The sequence below is a fragment of the Mobula birostris genome, chromosome 12, assembly GCF_030028105.1.
Source record: "Mobula birostris isolate sMobBir1 chromosome 12, sMobBir1.hap1, whole genome shotgun sequence".
NCBI lineage: Eukaryota > Metazoa > Chordata > Chondrichthyes > Myliobatiformes > Myliobatidae > Mobula > Mobula birostris.
Genome location: NC_092381.1, coordinates 25,738,537 through 25,754,642, shown reverse-complemented (window position 1 = coordinate 25,754,642; position 16,106 = coordinate 25,738,537). Strand labels below are relative to the sequence as shown.

The window sequence follows — 16,106 nt, the reverse complement described above, 5'->3', positions numbered from 1 at the left end:
TACACTTTTTCCCACCACCAGTGTATTTGTTTAATCATACACATTTTGTTTCTGCATTTACAGAGAATTTAAACCTATGTAGACGCAACAGAAAAAACAATGAATGAGAGGCACAAACAAGTTAAACTAATGAACAAAAAACCCGTAAGAAATAAAATTACCTCATCATTCAGATTGCTAACCAGGAGGACACTGTGGTTGGCAGAAGCAACTCCAGACATTGCTACTCGGCCTGCAGCTGCTGCAGCACCAGGCATAGCCAAAGGGCTCAGTGATCCTGGAACAGCTGCAACAGAAAAAATACTATTTAAAAATAAATTCATTTTCTGTTATCCACAATTTAATTCCATCTGGAAATAACTGCTCTATTTAAAAATAGGCATTCTTAAAAAGTACTCTGCTTGGACTAGAAATTATAAGCAAGATGATTCAATGAACAGTGTCCACATTTTTTGATGAATCACATTTTCACGTGATTTACTAAAGCAAGAATAGTTAGCTTCGTTTCTGCCAAAATTAAGCCAATGTAAAACGGTAAAAGAACTGCAAGTAGACATACAGTGGATGCTGGCAACATACGGTTTTACTTCTCCTGTGTCTGATAGATAAACTGAGATAATCTCCTGAAGTTCACAGCTTGATATTGATGCAGATGGGATATGAAGCACTGAGGAAATGTTAGCACATTAATAATAATTTGTTTTGGTCAACAAGGCAAAAATAAACCAGATGCTGGGAAAAAATGATACTACCCATGACTAATGTGAAAATTTATGCCAACTGTTGAAAGAGCAAATGCATATTCTACGCTTCTTCAAACAAGTAAACAGCCCTGCTCTTAGTCTTCTGCACAGACAATGGAACAAGTCAGAACAGATGCAAGCATAACCTGTTTATATGGGGGGGGGGGGGGGGCGGGATGAGAATAAGCAGACAGCATCATTGCCATTCATCTTCTGAACAATATTCTCTTTGATGCACAGTACCTACACATTGCCCATTCCTTAGGTTCCCTTTCGTGTCCAAATCACTCTCTGCTTTGAATAGACTCAGATATAGTGTACCTGGTGGGACTCTGAAAACCTGTCCCATCCAACTGGCAGGAGTGTTCAAGGGCATCTTCAATGCTGCAGTTGGAAGTTCCCACCTGCCTCAAAAAAGTAGCAATCATACCAGTGCACAAGAGCAGGGAGAGCTTCCTCAATGATCATTGCCCACTGGCACTAACATCTACTGTGAAGTGCTTTGAGGTTGGTCATGGCTAGCATCAACTCCTGCCTAACCAAGGATCTGCACCTGCTGCAATTTGCCTATCGCCACAATAGGTCTACAGCAGATTCAATCTCAGTGGCTCTCCACTCAGCCTTGTATCACCTGAACAATAACAATACCCACATCAGGCTGCTGTTTATTACCTTCAGCTCAACATTCAGCACAATTATATCATCAGTTCTAATCGCCAAGTTCCAAAACCTGAGCCTCTGTACCTCCCTCCACAAATGTATCCTTGACTTGCTGACTAGGAGACCAAAATGCGTGCGGATCAAAAATAATATTCTCCTGGCTGACATCTTAAGGATGCATGCTTAGCCCACTTCTATTTTCTACACCCATGACTGTGTAGCTAGGCACAACTCAAATGCCATTTACAAGTTTGCCAATGACACAACTATTGTTGGCAGAATTTCAAATGGTGATGAGGAGGCAAAATGCAGCAAGATAGATCAGCTGGTTGAGTAGTGTCACAACTTTCAACTCAACGTCATTAAGACCAAGGAATTGAATGTGGACTTCAGGAAGGAGAAATCAAGGGAACACACAAACCAGTTCCCACTGAGAGATCAGAAGCGGAAGGGGTGAGCAATTTCAAGTTCCTGAGTATCAACATCTCTGAAGATCTATCCTGGGTCCAACAAAACAATACAATTATAAAGAAGGCACGACAGCAGCTATATTCCATTAGTTTGAGGAAAATTGGTAGGTCAAAGACACTTGCAAATTTCTACATAAGTACTGTGGAGAGCATTCTAACTGGTTGCATCACTGTCTTGATAGAGGGGTCAATACTCTGCCAACACCATTATGGGCACTAACCTCTCCAGCATCCAAGACACCTTCAAAAGGCAATGCCTCAGAAAGACTGCATCCTTCATTAAGGGCCTCCATCAACCACAACATGCTCTCTTCTCATTGCTACCTTCAGTGAGGTGGTATAGGAGCCTGAAGACACATAGTCAAGGTTTCAGGAACAGCTTCTTTCCCTCCACCATCAAATTTCTGAATGGACAATGAATCCATAAACACTACCTCATTATATTTTCCTTTTTGTACAGCTTATTTCATATATAGTAATTTATAGTTTTTATTATGCACTGCAATGTACTGCTGCTGTAAAGCAGCACATTTCATGACATATGCCAGTGATATTAAACCTAATTCTGATCCTTAAGAGATGCGCTTCCATTCCCTGAGCTAGATATTTCAGAAGATTTAAACCCACAGCATGCCCTCAGTCCTAATTTCTTCAGATAGAAGAAATACACTTTCAGAATCTACGCCATCAATTTCTTCCTAATTTTATATCTCAAAGACATCCAGAAACAGAGTACAAGCTAATATTCCTCAAGTCCAGAGTAATTAGTTTGCATCATACTGACTCCATACCAAATGTACCCTTCCTTGGCTAGATACCAAAGTGTACTGATAATCCAAATGAAGATTTACCAAAGCCCAAGAAAACACCAGCAAGGCTTCCTTGCTTTAGTACTCCAATCCTTTCAATAAAAGGAAACAATTTTTATCTAATTATTAGCTGTACCAGAATTTTAACTTTCTGAATCTTTCAAAACAGTAGACTCAAATCCTTCTACCCAACATTTTAACTTTGTAGCTTCTTACCATCAAAATGTAAAAATATCACATCTTACAAAAAGTTAATTGTCACTTTTCTGACATTTATCTAAATTCCTTTGCAGACTCTTACTACTCATTTTCACCTAGCTTTGTAGGTTTTCTTTACACTTAAACTGCAAACCTAATACTAATTCCTGTAGCATTCCACTCCTAACAAACTGGCAACCTTTAAAAAAGCATAATAGCCAAGCTTTGAGCACAGATTTCCTGAGACAAGTGACAAGATATTTTTTTTCCGATAAACAGCTCAACGTGCAAGAATTACTCAACCCTAGCTTCTGCATAATCCTCTGCAGCATTATAACCAATATCTGGAAAGTCTACAAAGACAGCTATTTCACTATATAGTTACTACCATCTGAAAAATCTACAACTACCAGAAACTGGCTTGCTCAAGAGTTCATACCATATTCCACACTAGCACAGGTTTTAAACTCTTTCCAGAGTCCTAATCAACATCCTGAGAGTTGTATAAACTGCTAAAAAAAATAGTATTTTCCAAAATATGGACAATTTATTCAAACAATAATAATGCAACTCTAACCTGCAGACTGTGTAAAGCTGATTGAAGATGGAAACCCAGACCCTCCACTGTATGGCCCAGACATCATTCCTGCAGGGGTACCTAACAATTGAAAGGCAAGTAAACAATTGGCTAATGTATATTACTTGTAACTGCATGAACAATGAGACACATTATCAATCTTTGTCTCCTTTCATTTTCAAGTGTGGAAGAGACAAACATGTAGTTGTACCCTGATTTAAATGTGCCTATTTTCACCACTAAGTAGAACTTCTCAGGAGAGGTTATGTCCACTCAACTCCAGCAAGCTGATCACTTCAGCATAACAAACAGGTATGGGCCTTTGCGTCTTCTGCACTATTTAATAAGATTATTGCTGTTTTCTTTTACTTCAGCACCTAAAACTGCACAATTCCCTTAATACCTAAAAATCCATTAATCTTTCATGACGTTACCTAATGACTGAGGGCCTACTGCTCTCTCATGCCAGGTGAAGAAAGCAAGCTGCTAAAGGAATTCAGTGGGTCAAGCAGCATCAGTAGAAGCAGAGGATTAGCTGATGTTTCCGATCTAGACGCTGCATCAGCACTGAGAGGATAGTGGGGAGATAAAGCGGAGATAGTGCAGTATAGAGGTGAAAGGGAGCTGAAGCATGGACTGGTAGGTGATTGGCAGAACTAGGTAGGAGGGGAATAATGGACAAATGAAGCCAGATTGGGAGGGGGAGGTTGGAATTGGGAGACAGCAGCTGGTGAGTAATAGAAGAGGACTGAAATAGGTAGGGGAAGACGTGTGTGGAAATAAGGGCAGCGCCAGGAAGGTAGTAAGTGGAGTCAGAAGAGGCAACAGATATGGAATCGAATAATTAAGAAAGGTGATAAGTGGAATCAGATAATGGAGGAATGATGGGCAGATGGGTGAGGGAACAGGATTTCCTATTCCCTCACCCATCGTGAGTTATAAGCAAATGGGAATCCAGGTGAGACAGATAAGAACCTTTAAAGAGGTAGGAGCACAAGGAATGAGGATTACTTTGAAAATGAAAATTCAAAGTACATACAATTGGGTTGTAGATTATCCAGGTGGAATACGAGGAATTTTTTTCTAGGTTGCCTTTGGCTTCACCTCAGCAAATTCCGTAATCGTTCTGAACAAACAACTTCCTATTTTGAGTCTATCAGTTTTTGGTTCTCAATATCCCTGTCAGAGATCCCTGACTTCACATTTGCCCAATAGGCTCTGTAAGAATTTGTCAGCTTTGCTAAAATCACTTATTCCAAACTGGAGAAGGATACACCCAGTCTGCTTCATCTCTTTTAATACAATTCCAGGAATCAATTTGGGACACCTTCAATGCAGTTCCTATCACAAACAAGAGAAAATCTGCAGATGCTGGAAATCTGAGCACTGCACTGAGCATTATTGGAAAACAGCAGTCAACGTTTCAGGCCAAAACGTTGACTGTGTTCTTTCCACACATGTGGCCTGGCCTGATGAGTTCCTCCAGCATTTTGTGTGTGTTCCCTAAACCTGTTATCTTTGCCTTTCATCCTGACAGGAACAAGCAAGCTTTGTACTCTCAAAATTTCACTTTTGAAGGCCCCCCACTTATCAAATTCACCTTTGCCTTAAAACAGCCCGTCTTAAACCACACTTGCAAGATCATTTCTGATACCATCAAAATTGATTCTCCAACTTAGAATCTCAACCCATGGACCAGATCTAATCCTTTTCCATAATTACTTTGAAACTAATGTAATTGAGATCACTAGATGCAAAGTGTTCCCCTACAAAAGCATCTGTCACATGCCCTTCTCATTCCTTAATAACAGATCAAGTATCTCACACTCTCTTGCTGGGACATCCATGTATTGATTAAGAAAATTTTCCTGAACATATTTGACAAAGTCTATCCCATCTAATCTCTTTACAGTATGGGAGTCCCAGTCAATATGTGGAAACTTAAAATCACCAACTATAATAACCTTATGTTTTCTGTCTACAAATTTGTTCCTCTAAATCCTCAGAGGGCTGGGTGATAGCCCCATCAACGTGGTCCTTTCTTATTCCACGCATAAAGCTTTACTAGACGAGTTCGCCAGTCTGTCCTGACTGAGCTCTGCCATGACATTTTTCCTAACTAATAGTGCACCGCTCCTCCTTTAATCCCTCCCACTCTGTCACTTCTAGAACAATGGAACCCTAGAATATTGAGCTGCCAGTCCTGCCCCTCCTGCAACCAAGTCTCACAAATGGCTACAGTATAATTCCATGTGTTGACCCATGCCCTGAGTTCATGTCTTTCCTGCAATGTTTTTTGCATTGAAATGTATGCAACTCAAAACACAAGTCCCACCACCCTCAACCTTTTGCCAGTTTTTTTCAGAGGTCTTAACAACATGTCCACAACCATTCTGCTATTTGATCTGGTGCACTTGTTCCCATCCCTCCCTCTTGACAAAAAAACTATCTCTGTCCACAATATTTCAGATGCTGCCCTTACCAAGCTCTATACAAAAGGAACAAGGCATTTCTATTTTGTTCTCACCTACTCCAAATGACCAGATCTTCTACAATCTTTCTCCAGGTAAGAGTTTCCTTCTAGCTGTTAAACATATAGAGTATATGACCCATAGCCAATTTTGGGATCACCTGAAAATTTACACCCTGCACCCAGCCCAACATTTAGAGTCTGAAATTATTTATATTAGAAAATACAAGGACTGAAACAAGCAATAACTGTCTTCACTATATTTTCACGGTTTCTGGAAGGATTGCCAGGATCCTGAAGAAATAGCGGATTAGTACCATCTTTAAACCCATAAAGAAGCTCAAATCACAGCTTATGCAGCAGGTCAAAGATGACCTAGGACTCAGGACAGCTGGTATTGACAAGATTCCCTGTAAATGCGAAGCAGCGTATATCAACTAGATGGGATGACAGTGGAAATCCATATCTAGGAACACAGGAGGTACATCTATTTGGGTTACCCAGAGAAATCAATGGCAGCAGAACATTGCATTCGCAATAGTCATAGGATTGATTTTGACAGCACAAAATTACTGTGCTGCACCAATGGCATTTGGAACCGCCTCGTGAAGGAAGCCATTGAAATAAATCTAGAGGAAAAGAATCTTAACAAAAGCCAAAGTCTCACTCTAAGAACTGGAATTCCATTGTAAACAAGGTGGGACGGCGGAAACTTGATAGGATGAGCACTAACCAATCAAGAGGAACGGACGATGGGGATATAAATACCACCAGACTAAACACGCCAGGTATCACCCCTTATGACGATGGTAAAGTTTGTCATCAAAACATCAGTTAAAATCGATACCTGTACCTGGCTGAAAGCCGAGAAGAGTTTATCTGTCATTTACGTCAGGAGAACACTAAATCCGTTTTCGTCTTAACTTGAAATACCCTCAGCTTTGTTACTCCTTGCATGATATTTATATGAAACAAATTCCACGACAGCACCGTACAAGAGAAATACGGCATGATAATGGCCTAAGTTCAAAAATTGTACAAGATTTACAACTCCAATGTATCCTCAAATATCTAACATATTCAAACTGGGAGTCAAAATGTGGACATGCAACTCTCAAAAGCTAACCAGAAATCTTTATTTTAAACCCTCCAAACTAGCTTGTCCTGGAAAATAAAATTTGGGAAACAAACAGATTCTCCTACCAAGAAGGGAGTTCTCCTTTGCAAACGCTGCAGCAATAGCAGGATCCATAGCTGGCTGGCCATCTCCTGAAGGAAGATCTGGACGAGTGTAGTCACGACTTTTATCATTGTTGTATTTAACATTCAAATTGACCAACTTGGAAAAATCAATCCTGAGGGTACAGCAAGCATTATAAATGTTCTGACCATCCAGAGCCTGGAAAGATTAATTACAATGGGCACATCAGAGAATGAATCAGAAGCATTCAATTTTGTTAGCCAAGACAAAGAAATGCAGATCATTGACAAACCTTCAATATTTGGCAACCTTCATAAAATAGGGAACGATTGAATTTTTAGTAAAAAGTGGATACTTAATTTGCTGTTAAGTGGAGAAAAAAATGTACATTTTTTTCTGCTTCAAAAGAACGACATCTGATCAACATAGTCATGTTGGTGACTGGCTTATTATTTTTCCCAAATTGATGCCTCAGTACAATTGTGCTTTCTCTCATTTCCAGTCTGAACTCTGAATTTTAATTACTCTTGCAGTTCTTTGATTTCAAGTACTAATTACCAAAATTAGAATGAACCAAAGTCAGTAGTTGGGAACATGAGGAAGGCAATGCAGATTACTTAAGAAGAAATTAAATGAGATAAAGAAATAAAGAGAGAGATAAAGAATATAGCAATTTTAAAATTGATATATGACCACATCAGGTGAAAGTTACTCCAGGGCACTGGAAGGATCAAGAGAGGAAACAAAGCTCTCAAAATTATTTTCCAATCTTCTCCATCTCCAATTACAATTCTGTGTGATTGGAAGAGTTCTAACTAAATTAAGCTGGTTATCAAATTTTCAGTCAACACATGTCAAATATCTAATTGTATGCAGTTCATCCTAACTGCAAGCAATTAAATTGTCCATTGACTTTCTGCATTAAAAGGAATATAAGCCCATGGTAAATCTGTGCTCTATCTCCCTTCTGAAAACATATAGAACTGAACAATACTTGAGAGATAGTTTGCTAATTACTGCACTTTTAGGTTGATAAACCTAAAAACAGCAAGAATAAAACTCCAAAACAGACTGGCTTAATTCTACTCAATACCAAAATCACAAGCAACCTGACAGCATCCACGACAAATTAACCAACTCAACTAGCACTCCATTCTGCATGCTAAACATTTAATCTAAGCACTATTTCACCAAGGTAGTTAGTAAGTTTAAAAATCATTGTAACAACTTGCTAATTCATCTTTGATACCCACAGACTGATGGCCTTCAAGTTGCACACCGTAACATCACTCTTCCTTTTGTGTTGGATCAAAATCCTGGAATTCTTAACATAACAGAACAGGCAGTTGCCCTATAAAGATATATTCAAGGGCAATATAAATTTCAAGGATTAGGCAATTAATGTCATACTTTCCAGAGATGTCCACGTGCCATGAAATACTAAAACTTGCTCAGTTATCACTTGACCTCAACTCTAATCCCATTTTGAATGGCTCGCGATATTTTCTAACTGAGCTACATTAAAGCACTACCCATTCTTACATGAAAAGGGAAAGCAGAAACCATGAAAGAACTGAATGAACAGCCAAAAGATAGAAGCAAACTATACAGAAGCAAGGAGATGAAAAGTTAAGGGAGGTGGGGAAAGGCAGAAAGAGTGTCTTCTCCCTTCCCCAGACTGTGCTATTCAGTTCTTTTACTTCTGGTAAGATAGCAGCAGGTTCAATTGCAGCAGCTTCTGCAAGGTCAATCAAATGTGTTATTTTCCTTTTTAAGTGTGCTTTTTATTATCATAAGACCCTACTAAATATTAAGAACTTAAAATACTGCAGATCTACCCCATCAGCCAGTTGCTTGTTGGTGGAAAAAGTGAAGGAGCTGGACGGTGAGGATCGTGCTGATGCCTGTGTCAGACAGATGTGTGAGAGGAGTCCGTACATGAAGGAGGAGTGCAGTGAAACAGTGATTGATTGGCTTAGTCACTTTGCTTGTGATCACAAGACCTTGCTGGACATTGTTCACGTGGAATGCTGCAAGTCCGTTTCACTGATGGTGGATGGCGGGGCGAGCTATGTGACCTCAGTCGGTAGTAAGGATGAGGCCTCAAGCTGTGGTGTGACCCGTTTACAGTCACCCAGGAGAGAGGCAGCGAAGTCCATGTGCTCCACCAGAGGCACTGTGGTATGGCGTCAAGCTGGAGACTGTGCCCCCACCCGCCACCGCATTCACTATGAAGACAAGCTGTATTGTGTTCAACTGCAACACTCCTCCAACATTCATGAACTTGGACTATATATTTTTTTGTGAGACTGTATTTTACTGATGTATGTGCAGTATGTGACTGTTGATACTGGGTTTTGCACCTTGGCCCTGAGTAACTCTGTTCATCATAAAGTATGGTCTCATCTTCATCTAAGACACAATAGTAGATAAACACAAACTGCCTCAACTAATAACACATAAATAATTAGACCACAAGACATAGCAGTAAAATTAGGCCATTTGAGCTTATCGAGTCTGTTCTGCCATTCAATCATGGCTGAGCCTTTTTTTCCCACCTCAGCCCCACTCTTTGGCGTTCTCCCCATAACCTTTGATACCGTCCAATCAAGAACTGATCAAGCTCTGCCTTAAATACACTCAATGACTTGGCCTCTACAGCTGCCTGTGGTAATAAATTCCACAAATTCACCACCGTCTGGCTAAAGAAATTTCTCCGCATCTCTGTTTTAATGGACGCCTCTCTATACTGAGGCTATGCACTCTTGTCCTAGACCTCCCCACCATGGGAAACATCTACTCCGTCTAGGCCTGTCAACATTTGAAAGATTTCAATGAGATTCCCCACTCTCCCCCACCAACCTTCTAAATTCCAGCAAGTACAAACCCAGATTTATACAAACGTTCCTCTTACGATAACCCTTTCATCCCTGGAATCATCCTTGTGAACATCCTCTGAAACCTCTCCAATGCCAGCATATCCTTTCTTAGAAGAGGAGCCCAAAACTGCTCACAATACTCAAGGTGAGGTCTCACCAGTGCCTTATGAAGCCTCAGCATCATATCCCTGCTCTTGAATTCTACACCTCTTGAAATAAATGCTAACATTACATTTACCTTCTCACCACTGACTCTACCTTTAGGGTGTTCTGCACAAGTACTCCCAAGTCCCTTTGCAGTTCAGATTTTTGGATTTTCTCCCCATTTAGAAAATAATCTGCATATTTATTTCTATTACTAAAGTGCATAACCATGCATTTTCCAACACTGCATTTCATTTGCCACTCTCTTGTCCATTCCCCTAACCTAAGTCCTTCTGCAGCCTCCCGGTTTCCTCAACAATACCTGCCCCTTCACCAATCTTTGTATAATCTGCAAACCTGGAAACAAAGCCATCCATTCCATCATCTAAATCATTGATATAGAAACATAGAAACATAGAAAATAGGTGCAGGAGTAGGCCATTCGGTCCCAACTCTTAAACCTGTGGAACAACACTAGTCACTGGCAGCCAACCAGAAAAGGATCCTTTTATTCCCACTCACTGCCTCCTAACAATCCGCCAATGCTCTAATCATACCTGTGACTTTCCTGTAATACCATGTATCTTGGTAAGTAGCCATGCATCTTATCTTGGTAAGTAGCCTCATGTGTGGCACCTTGTCAAAGGCCTTCTGAAAATCCAAATATACAACATCCACTGCATTCTCTTTATCTATCCTACGTGTAATCTCCTCAAAGAATTCCAACAGGTTCGTCAGGCAAGATTTTCCGTTAAGGAAACCATGCTGACTTTGCCCCATCTTGTCCTCTGTCACCAAGTACTCCATCACCTCACCCTTAACAAGTGACTCCAACATCTTCCCAACCACAGAGGGCAGGCTAAGGTCTATAATTTCCTTTCTGCTGCTAGAGTGGAGTGACATTTGCAATTTTCCAGTCTGCTAGCACCATGCCAGAGTCCAATGATTCTTGAAAGATCATTACTAATGCCTTCACAATTTCTACTGCTGCCTCTTTCAGAACCCTAGGGTGCAGTTCATCTGGTCCTGGTGACTGATATACCCATAAGTCTTTCAGCTTTTTGAGCACCTTCTCCTTTGTAATAGTAACTGCATTTATTTCTCTTCCCTCACGCCCTTCAACATCTGGCACACTGCTAATGTCATCCACAGTGAAGACTGATGCAAAATTATTCATTTAATTCATCTGCCATCTCCTTTATTATTATTTCTCTGGCCTCATTTCCTAGCGGCCCACATATCCACTACTATCAATCTTATTTTTATTTTGCCATTTGAGTGTTTCTTCATTCTTGGAATACATCTATCCTGCATTTCCTCATTTTTCTCAGAAACTCACACGACTGCTGCTGGGCTGTCATCCCTGCCAGCATCCCCTTCCAATTTGCTTTGGCTAACTCCTCTCTCATACTACTGTAATTCCCTTTATTCCTCTGAAATATTGCTATGTCAGACTTCACTTTCTCCCTATCAAACTTCAAGTTGATCTCAATAATACTGAGTTCAATTGTACTTCTTGTCAATACTGAGTACATCATTTAAACAATCACAATCTAGGTTCAAACAAGTATGTGAACCTCTGGTGTAGTACCTTCTACAAAAGCTACTTGGGAGTTAGGTATTCCAATTGATGAGATTGGAGGTGTGGTGTAAAGGTGCCCTGCCTTATAAAAAAGACACACAAAGTCAGGTTACTAACAGACCCTGCTCTTCTCAAGAAAGGTCTGTTTATCTGTACCCTGCCTCAATCAAAACAACTTTCAGAGGACCTTAGAAGAACTGCAGAGATGTATAGAGTTGGAAAAGGCTACAAAAGCATTTCTAAAGACCTAAGTGTTCAGTGGTCCATAGCAAGAGAAATTGTCTACAAATGGAGGGAATTCAGTACTGCTGCTACTCTCCCTAGGAGTGGGCGTCCTGCAAACATCACACCAAGAACACAATGTGAAATGCTGGAGGAGAAAGAGAACCTATGGGTAACAGCAAAAGCCCCACAGAAATCTCTACAACTTGCTAAAGTCGCTGATCATGTGTCCACCATAAGAGAAACACTGCACAAGACTGGTGTTCGTGGACATCACAAGGAAACCTCTGCTCTCCAAAAAAAATCCTTGCTGCACATCTGAAGTTTGCAAAAGACCACCAGGATTTTCCACAATGCTTCTGAGACAGTGTTCTGTGGACACATGAGACAAAAGTTGAACTTTCTGGCAGAAATGCATACCGCCATATTTGCAGGAAGAAGGTCTTTGCACATCAACACCAAAACCTCATCCCAATTGTGAAGCATGGTGGAAGGAACATCATGGTTTGGGGCGGCTTTGCTGCCTCAGGGCCTGGACAGCTTGCAATCATTGAGGGAACAATGAATTCAAAATTGTATCAGGACATTTTACAGGAGAATGTCAAGGTAACAGTCTGTCACCTGAAGCTTAATAGAAGTTGGATAACGCAACAAGACAATAATCCGAAACACAAGAGTTAATCAATAACAGAATGGTTAAAAAGAAGAAAATTCGTGTTTTGGAAAAGCCAAGTCATAGTCCAGACCTTAACCCAATTGAGATGCTGTGGCATGATCTGAAGACAGCTGGTCATGCAAGGTATCCCAGAAATACTGATGAACTGAAACAGTTTTGTATGGTGGAACGGTCTTAAATTACTCATTGGCACTGTGCAAATCAGCTACAGGAAACAATTGATTATTGCTGTTAAAAGAGGTTCTACCAGTTACTAAATACAAGGGTTCACACACTTTTTCCAGTCTGGACTGTGAATGATCAAACAACGCATTCAATAAAGACATGAAAAGTACAACTGTTTGTATGTTATTCATTTAGGCAGATTGTGTTTGTTTATTATTGTGACTTAGATGAAGATCAGACAACATTTTGAGTAATTAATGCAGAAAACCAGCTAATCCCAAAGGGTACACAAACTTTTTTCATGCAGATGTATATCCTTTGTTTCCCTGCACCATGCAAATATCCATTTACTGTATTCTTCTGCCTTGATGCACCTCTCCAAATGCATTACCTCACTTTTCAGACCAAATGCCAACTACCTTCTTTTTGCCTAACTGGGTAGGGCACCTTTATCTGTAATGTATAGCTTTCCTCCTATTAATAGTACAGATAATTTTTGATTGATCAACATCATACTTTCAGGATTCATTTTTCTCTAGCCCTTAAACTTTCCCATCCATTTGGCTTCACCTATTATCTTCTAGTTATTATCTTCCCCTTCCTCCACCTTTTTTTTCTGGTATCTTCCCCCTCCTTCAGTTCTGAAGAAGGGTCTCAGCTCAAAATGTCAACTGCTTATTTATTTCCATAGATGCTGCCTGACCTGCTGAGTTCCTCCAGCATTTTGTATGCATTGCTCTGGACTTCCAGCATCTGCAGACTTTGTCGTGTTTATAGGAACATTTATAGCATAACTAAAGGTTGCAGCCATAGTTACAGAAATGATTGCCTTCTTTCGAAAGACTTGGATGCAGATTTAGAATTGGTAATTCCCCTGCTATCTAATGGGAAATGCTTCTAAACCTGGTTTAGTTTCAAATATATTTTACAAGGAGTGATCAGCTGTCAACAAACTTCAATGGATGTCCTCTTGGACTAGCCATCTCAGCCCTGGGAAAAAGGCACTGGCTGTCTACTCTATCTACGCCCCTCATCATCTTATGCAATTCTATCAAGTTGCCTCTCATTCCCTTCATTCCAAAGAGAAAAGCCGTTGCTTGCTCAACACCTCTAAATAGAATCCAGGCAGCATCCTACTAAATCTTAACTGTATCCTCTCTAATGCTTCCAACATCCTTTCTATCATCAGGCAACCAAAACTGAACTGTGGTCTAAGCAGAGCTTCATACCGCATGGCTCTTGAACACAATCCCTTGATTAATGAAGGGCAACATACCACGTGCATTCTTTCCCACTCTATCCACTTGCACAGCAATGTTGAGGGACTTGGATTCCAAGATCCCTCTGTTTCTCCACACTGCTAAGAATTCTGCCATTGACCTTGGAAGGCATTCTCCTCACAACCTATTCTTCAAGCCCAGTACACAGTGGAGGTGAGAAATCGCTTCGGCCCACTGGAAAGGGGGGAGGAAGAGACTGCCACCGACCGTTATCAACGGCTCAAAGACGCACACACAGATGCAACAAAGAGTTTGCCTACTGTGAAGCGAATCAAGAAGAGTTGGATCTCGAAACATCCTGATGTCATCGCAGCAAGAAGTGTGGTCAATGCTTGTCATGCCGAACTTAAAAGGAGCGAAACAGAAGAGCTAAGAGACGAGTTCAAGACAGCAAGGAACAATCTCTTTGCCACCTACGACCGACTGAAGGAAGAGGAACTAGCTGAGAGAGATAGAGGCTGCTAATGAAGACATGCAGCATGGAGAAGCATGGCGCCTAGACAATGAGATCAGTAGACGGAAGAAGACCCCATCAAGTCAAATAAGTGGTAAAGCAGCAGAGGACCGTGTCCAGACATGGTTTACCCACTTTAAGAACCTGCTGGGAAGCCCTCCAATGATCACAGAAGAAGAAGAGGACATACCCGCAATACTAATGCAAGTCGACATCGATGATGGCCCATTCACCATTGAGGAAGTAAAGGGCAAATATGCACTCAAACAGGACAGGAGCGCGGGCACCAGATGTCCTGAAGAACTGCGACCTGGATGACATCTTGCGTATGTAACACAGCACTGATGAAAGGCGACAAACCAGAACAGTGGTCACTCTCAAACATTATCCCAGTCCCCAAGTCTGGATCCCTCATGAAGACAGATAACTTCCATGGTATTAGCTTGACCTGCATCTTAGCAAAGTTATACAATCGGATGATCTTGAACAGGATTCGCACTGCCATTGACCCTAAGCTAAGATTCAATCAGAATGGTTTTCGGCAGAAGTGCACAAGAGTAATGCAAATACTTGCTCTCCGTAGGATCATCGAGGAAATCAAGAAGAACAACCTACCAACCGTGCTTACTTACATCGATTTTCGCAAAGCTTTTGACTCCGTTCACCGAGGTAAAATGCTGAAGATCCTGAAAGCTTACGGAGTACCAGACCATCTACTGAGAGCAATAAAGTCCAGCAATACCAAAACCATGGCGAAAGTTGTATCACCAGATGGAGAAACAGCAGTGTTCGAACTCCTAGCTGGTGGGCTGCAAGGAGACACTCTGGCACCCTACCTCTTTATAATCGTCCTTGATTACGCTCTGCGACAGGCTACCAAAGATCATGACAAGCTTGGTTTTACCATAAAATCAGGATGAACAAAAGGGTCAAACCAGTTACGCCCACAGATCTCGATTTTGCAGATGACATAGTCCTGCTCTCTGACCAGATAGAGGAAGCACAGCAGCTACTGACAAAAGTGGAAATTGAGTGCAATAAAGTTGGACTTCACCTAAATGCTAAAAAGACAGAGTACATGGCATTTAACTGCGACAAAGGTACTCTCAAGACTGTAAAGAATGATACCATCAAGGAAGTCTTTGACTACGAGTACATTGGGTCAAGAATGATGAGTTCGGAGGACATAAGATACGGAAGGCACTGGTGTGGAGGGTTATGAACGACATGAAGGAAATCTGGAAGTCAAACCTGACCAGAGGACTTAAAAAGACAATTTTCATAGCAGTCATAGAGTCCATTCTCACGTACGGATGTGAGATGTGGACACTCACCAAAACTATGCGAAAGTCTCTAGATGGTTGCTATACAAGAATGCTCTGGATGGCTCTTGACATGTTGGCAACAGCACATGACGAACGCCGAGCTCTGTAACAACCTATTGATGCTCACCACCAAAATCGAGACGAGATGACTGCAACTAGCAGGGCACTGTCTACACCACCCCGAGCTACCTGCCAGCCTAGTCATCATATAGGAGCCCAAGCACGGGAGGATGAACCCTGGGCGCCCTCCC

General features: G+C 41.1%; 1 protein-coding gene across 5 annotated transcripts in view; it reads right to left on the bottom strand.

Moving 5' to 3' along the window:
* The window catches only part of LOC140205805 (polypyrimidine tract-binding protein 2), an 82,124-nt gene that overhangs the window by 9,250 nt on the left and 56,768 nt on the right, over positions 1–16,106 (bottom strand). For 3 of the 5 annotated variants that reach the window (XM_072273506.1, XM_072273504.1, XM_072273509.1), the window contains exons 8-10: positions 7,131–7,326; positions 3,458–3,538; positions 162–286 (exon numbers count right to left, since the gene is read on the bottom strand). In XM_072273506.1, the coding sequence (XP_072129607.1) occupies positions 162–286; positions 3,458–3,538; positions 7,131–7,326 (402 nt within the window). The remainder of the gene's footprint in view (positions 1–161; positions 287–3,457; positions 3,539–7,130; positions 7,327–16,106) is intronic. The other 2 variants (XM_072273508.1, XM_072273507.1) reach the window with 1 other exon arrangement.